General features: G+C 47.3%; 1 protein-coding gene across 2 annotated transcripts; it reads left to right on the forward strand.

Annotated features, from left to right (window-relative positions):
- Nucleotides 1-881: 881 nt before the first annotated feature.
- Nucleotides 882-5,565, forward strand: LOC109770638 (uncharacterized). 2 transcript variants are annotated; one of them, XM_020329368.4, is made up of 8 exons: nt 882-1,186; nt 2,397-3,228; nt 3,326-3,629; nt 3,800-4,006; nt 4,089-4,262; nt 4,430-4,630; nt 4,719-4,832; nt 4,958-5,565. In XM_020329368.4, exons 2-8 carry the CDS (start codon nt 2,429-2,431, stop codon nt 5,321-5,323), a joined length of 2,166 nt encoding a protein of 721 aa, XP_020184957.1. In that variant the 5' UTR covers nt 882-1,186; nt 2,397-2,428; the 3' UTR covers nt 5,324-5,565. The 2 variants fall into 2 exon arrangements, with proteins under 2 accessions (XP_020184957.1, XP_073362069.1); XM_073505968.1 differs by lacking the exon at nt 882-1,186 and having other exon boundaries at nt 2,161-3,228.
- The last annotated feature ends 338 nt before the right edge of the window (nt 5,566-5,903 follow it).

The following is a 5,903-nucleotide window of genomic DNA, read 5'->3' on the forward strand; positions in this document are numbered from 1 at the left end:
TGAGGGGTGCCCGGTCAATGCCCGTGGACGTGCCCGGGTGTGTCCGCGGGCGTTTGAGGGGCCGGATTTGCCAAGTCCGGCTGTAGATGCTCTTAGCACGACGACTCCTTGGATGTCTACTACAACAATCTTTGTCCGACTCTGGTGAGAAAGGGACGATGACGGTGTCACGCCTTCGCCTCGTTCCGGTGCTTTTAGTTGTCGCTAGGTAGTCTACGAAAATGAATATAAGTTTCGTTACTTCCGGTGTTATTTGTCGCGCGGTGCGGGTCGGGTCAGCGCCTGCCGGGTTAGGGTTGGGCCGGGCCTGGCCGAGAAGAGTAGCTACCAAGCAGGGGAAGCAGGTGGCAACCGAACAAGAGGTCGGCAGTGGTAGCTGACTGGTGGGTCCCACCTGTCTGCCTACTGGCCGGCCGGCTTAAGCTGCCGTTCTACTCAGACGCTGCCGATGCAAATTGCAAACATGCGCTGTCTTGTCTTCAAGTTCAAATATTTTCCATATCGTGAGTTCAGACTGCTTACAACGTGGTACGGAGGGAGTAGTTTGTAAACTGGATTGCAATTTAGCACACCTACTAATGAGACAAAAAATGCACAGAAAACAAACAAACAAACAAAATGTCGTTTTGTTTTGGATCGGCTTATATATATAGATAATAATATATAATTATTATTGTGAAAATGCTGCAGTACAAAAAATGAAAATGGGAAGAGAAAACCCATTTTTTTTCTTGGAGAAAAGAAGGAGAGAAACCATTTGCCGGTTGGTAATGGTACCCTCACCAATGGTGACCGGATCCGGGCCGTGTCGGATGCTTCTCAAGCGGAAAAGGAAAACACACTGGATGGCCGATATAAGCAGCGACTCCGCCTCCTCCCCCACACACGACCACCACCCCCCCCCCCCCCCCCCCCCCTCTCTCTCTCTCTCTCTCTCTCTACACGACGACCACTTCGCCCACCACTCCCACGCCCGCACCGGCAGCGCCAGTTCACCCACGAGCCCGACGTGCGTCGCCTCTCGCGCCGACAGTCGCGCGCGGCGCCAGACGCGGGGACCCCCACCTCGAGCAAGGCAGAAGCTGCCGCGAACTCCTCTCCTGCGCCAGCTCCCCGCATTGAGCCGCGCGGCTCCCGGCGAAACGCCACGCCGGGGCGGTCGCCGCCTGCCGTCGCGCCGGAGTCGGTGAGCGCTGATTTTGTATTCCGTTCGACCGCTGCGCTCGCCCGAGCCTGGAACCGTGCTCCGCGATGCCCCCACCGGATCTCCGGAGGGAGGGATTCGTGAACCGCGTGGCTCTTGATTTGGACAGCCTTCGGCGCCGGATTTGCTTCTTTCTTGGTTTATACTGTATCTGGGAGTGGTTCCGCTTGGAGTTCCATCGTTCTGCTTGCGACCAGCGACCGGGATCTCTGATTGAGCGGCATTGTTTCGTTTGTGTCTAGACTGACCTTCTGTTTTCCTGATGGGAATTGGGCATTTGGGGTTGTGGAGTGGACTGGTGGTAGTTTGCGGTACGCATTCACGAGTTTTGCAGCCCCGTTGTTCCCGTGACCACTTGATTTGCCGGTGCACTCTTGCCTGCCTTTTCCTTGTCGTCCACGGCGAGCTCTCGCTGTGATACGAGCAGGTTGGTTGCAGACTTGAATAGTATTAGGAATTTCGGAGCGGCGGTTTGGTTTGGTTGGCGATCATTTACCATCTGCATTTATGGAGGAATATTGCCCAGCGAACTAGTACTAATTTCTTCATTTAAGATGTTCGATGAACCAATTGGCCATCAACAGCAATTACTGGAGTTGTTCTTGGTGATAATTGTTAGTAATTTTAGGCAACGATTAAGACTTGCTGGTCTGCTATGCCATCTCGTGTGAAGTAGTTAAGCAGCTTATTTTTTTTTAGATCTTTTTTGAGAACTTGGCTGTATTTACTTTTAAAAAGAAAGAAAGATGAATTTTAGTTTACTTGCAGTACTCCCGCTGTCCTCCTCACTATAACCGAGTAGCAAATTTTTGGATGAAGTTAAATATAACATGGACGAGACGCCTAAAGTCTCTTATCAGTGGAGTCCTTTGGCACCTTCCTTGATTTCGACATCACATCCTATGTGAAAATGAGAATGACGATTTGGTTCAGAAAGTTGCGTCTTCACCTTTTTGAATTAGACAGCACGTCTTGGAGGTGTGTATCCTTACTACTGCAAACCAGTATAAGCCACCATTTTGTGTAGCGTTTCTTCTTCCGACCTGTTTGTTTAAATTTCCTTTATGCCTGAATTTGAATGATGTATTAGTTTTCTTCTGGCATCGACATTTTTCTCATTTTTCAGTCTTATTTGGACAGGCTTGCTTTGCAAACGTGGTTCTGTAATTATTTGTGTCTACCATTTCTCCAGGAATCAGATTAACAAATTAGAGGTATCCTGAAATGGGTGCCAAAGAGAATGGCGAAGTGAGAGATGAGAAGGGAGTTAGATCAGATTATGAACCATCCAGAGTTTCTGTTCCCTCACAAGGTGAGGCTCATGGTAATGAAGACAATAGAGCGAAAAGAGGTTCAGTAGTTCCAAAGAAGCTCTTGAAAAAAGAGACCAAAGAAAATAGCCCTCGCATGGCCAAAAGCAGCACAAGTCGTCAAGTTCAAAACAAGGTGCAGCAGAAAGCACCAAACAACACTCAGAACAGATCACCAAAACCTAGGAAAGCAGCAGTTAATGCTGCTAGAGCAATTGAAGTTAGAAGACCAGATATTGTAAAAATACCTTCTCGCCCTCCATCAGAACTGTCCGAGGAGGCAGATGATATAGTTAGTGAAGCAGGAACCATTGATGATAGAGGCAATGAAGAGGCCAAAGAGATTGATGTGTTAGACGAAGCTCCACACTGCGATCAGAGTACTGGTACTGACGATGAAATTGCTGATATTGAAGAAAAGATGGTTGATGATGACAAAGCAGTTTTACATCGGAGAAATGAGGAACTACAGTCAAAACTTGAGAAGATGGAGCAGGAACTTCGTGAAGTTGCTGCACTCGAAGTTTCTCTTTACTCTGTATTGCCTGAGCATGGAAGTTCAGCACATAAGTTGCATACCCCAGCTCGGCGCCTTTCTAGGCTGTACACTCATGCATCCAAGTTTTGGTCCCCGGATAGGAGAGCTTCAGCAGCAAAAAATACTGTTTCTGGTCTTGTTCTCGTTGTGAAATCCTGTAGTAATGATGCTTCAAGGTAAGATATGACTACACTTAATCTCAATTTCGAATTCAGCGTATGAATGTGGCACAAGAATAAAGCTTCCCCCATTAACAATCTACTGTTGATGTAGGTTAACATACTGGCTGTCCAATACAGTTGTTCTCCGAGAGATAATTTCAAAATCTTTTGGCATCTCACGTCAATCAACTCCAACCATGACGTCTAAAAACTTAAATGGCAGTGCACAATGGTTTGATGGAAAATCCACGCCCAGATCCATGCCAGTGCCATGGAACCACTCCAATGGCAAGCAAACTGAACTTGCTTTCATACAGATAGCAGATAATTGGCAGGAAACTAGTACACTTTTGGCCGCATTAGAGAGGATTGAATCTTGGATATTTTCTCGGATTGTCGAGACAGTGTGGTGGCAGGTAATATTTTCCTTGGGCCATATAATCCCTTGCTCCAAACTGGTCTTGCATTCCTAGTTCAGTGTTTCGCAAAGAAATAGTCTGCAGAGATTCTCTTACAGACCTACTGTTCTCTAAATTTGTCTTATTTCTCCACATTGTGGACTTCCTGAAGAATATTTCTTTTCCAGGCATTAACTCCTCATATGCAAACCCCGGCAGAAGGTTCGTCTACCCCAAAAGCTCGGAAAGTGTTAGGCCCTTCCTTGGGTGATCAGCAGCAAGGCACCTTCTCTGTTAACTTGTGGAAGGCTGCATTTCACGATGCATACAGCAGACTCTGCCCTCTTCGTGCTGGTGGGCATGAGTGTGGCTGCTTGCCAGTATTGGCAAAACTGGTATTCATTGACATCTCTAATTAAAAAAAAAACATATTTATTATTTCTAATTTGTGTATTTGACGTGTTCTACTATTATCAGGTGATGGAGCAATGTGTGGCCCGTTTAGATGTTGCAATGTTTAATGCCATTCTTCGTGAATCAGCTAGTGAGATACCAACTGATCCAATATCTGACCCAATCGTTGACCCAAAAGTCCTCCCGATCCCAGCTGGTGAGCTAAGCTTTGGGTCAGGAGCGCAGCTGAAAAATTCTGTATGTACCTGATTCCAACTTTTGAGTGCACCCTGAAATAATTTTCCTATATTTTCTTTATCAAATTGTTTGTTGGGATGATGATTGTGGTTGAGATCAAAATTATTGTGCGTTTTCACATATTATGAATGTGCTAGTCGATTTATATTAAATGAATGTCTATGCAGATTGGAAATTGGTCGAGATGGTTGACGGATAACTTGGGCATTGATGCTGATGACCCTGAGGATGAAGGTTTCGACATAGGAAATGGGAATGACGAAAGAATTGGTGCAGCTGAAGCAAAGTCTTTTAAGTTGCTTAATGAACTGAGTGATCTCCTGATGACCCCGAAGGACATGCTTATTGAAAAATCCATCAGGAAAGAGGTCAGTGTCCGCGCATGGCTCCAGACAAGTTTACCGTACTGTTTTCTGTTGGATTGAGCTGTTGTTAAGCTTTTGCACTGTCTATCAGATCTGCCCTTCGGTCGGGCTTCCACTTGTAACAAGAATCCTGTGCAACTTCACTCCTGACGAATTCTGCCCCGATCCTGTCCCTAGCATAGTCTTAGAGGAGCTGAATTCTGAGGTGTTATTTCTCTCTCTCACCACAATGTTTTGGGATTATATAGTTCCAAGCATTATCATGCTGACATATCGAACATTTGCGCAACAGACATGGTAGTTAACACTACACTTCATATTATGATGCAGAGCTTGCTGGAGCGTCACACCGCAAAACATGCGATCAGCGCATTCCCGTGCATCGCTGCTCCTATCGCGTACCGCGCCCCTTCCCAACTGGATGTGGAGGAGAAAGTGTCGGTAGCCGGAGGCAGCGCAAAGCTGGACAGGAGAGCCTCAATGGTCCAGAGGAGAGGGTACACCAGCGACGATGATCTAGATGACCTGGACTCCCCCCTCGCGTCCCTGTTCGACAAGAGCGCCCCACCTTCGCCGTCAAACGGCGCCACGCCTTTCACTGCTCAGCAGAGAGGAGCTTCCATGGAGAACGCGAGGTTTGAGCTCCTGAGGGAGGTATGGCTGGAGCGGCGCGGCAGTGATCCGGTGAACTTGTGAAGATCACCTCTATAGTTACTCCTTATATTACATAAAAAGAAAAAAGGGTTGGGAAACCCTGGAGAGGTGAAAACCGCGAAAGAAGTTGCTTTTGCAGCAGAACTAGGGCCCCTTGTATGATATCTTTGTACATCTCTATATATATGTTGTTTCTTTTTTCTGTAGTAGTGTATAGGACATAAATGGACAGCACTATGGCCCCCTGGAGGCTAAAAAGATTTGGTCTATGTCCTTTGCCGATTCGTCAGCAGTTCTATACTGTTTCTTCCTACCGACGAATCTGACGAGCGCTTTCGTGTGAGCTGTCTCCACTAGTCTAAACATATCGATGGATGTGAAGATGCGAATGCGACGGCCCAACGGCAGCCGGTCGCCGTCGTCAGACGATTCGGATGGCCGCCGACGAAGGGGACTCGCCACCCGCACCTCCGGATGCCGCATACATATGTCAACCGCATTGGCAGCATTGCTCGTGCAGTAATGGTTCCGCCGTCTGTGGTGCAGCGGCGACCTGACGTGAGGGAGACTGTGTTTGGCACGAGTGTACAGATAGAGATCTGGTTGATGGTTTTGATACTTT

This window comes from Aegilops tauschii, chromosome 7 (assembly GCF_002575655.3).
Source record: "Aegilops tauschii subsp. strangulata cultivar AL8/78 chromosome 7, Aet v6.0, whole genome shotgun sequence".
Classification (NCBI taxonomy): domain Eukaryota; kingdom Viridiplantae; phylum Streptophyta; class Magnoliopsida; order Poales; family Poaceae; genus Aegilops; species Aegilops tauschii.

Excerpts from the sequence above, each read along its gene's own strand:
- LOC109770638 (XM_020329368.4), top strand. The coding sequence starts at position 2,429 with ATGGGTGCCAAAGAGAATGGCGAAGTGAGAGATGAGAAGGGAGTTAGA. Across the intron at positions 3,229-3,325 it reads TGTAGTAATGATGCTTCAAG|GTTAACATACTGGCTGTCCA; the intron begins GTAAGATATGAC and ends CTGTTGATGTAG. Across the intron at positions 3,630-3,799 it reads TCGAGACAGTGTGGTGGCAG|GCATTAACTCCTCATATGCA; the intron begins GTAATATTTTCC and ends TTTCTTTTCCAG.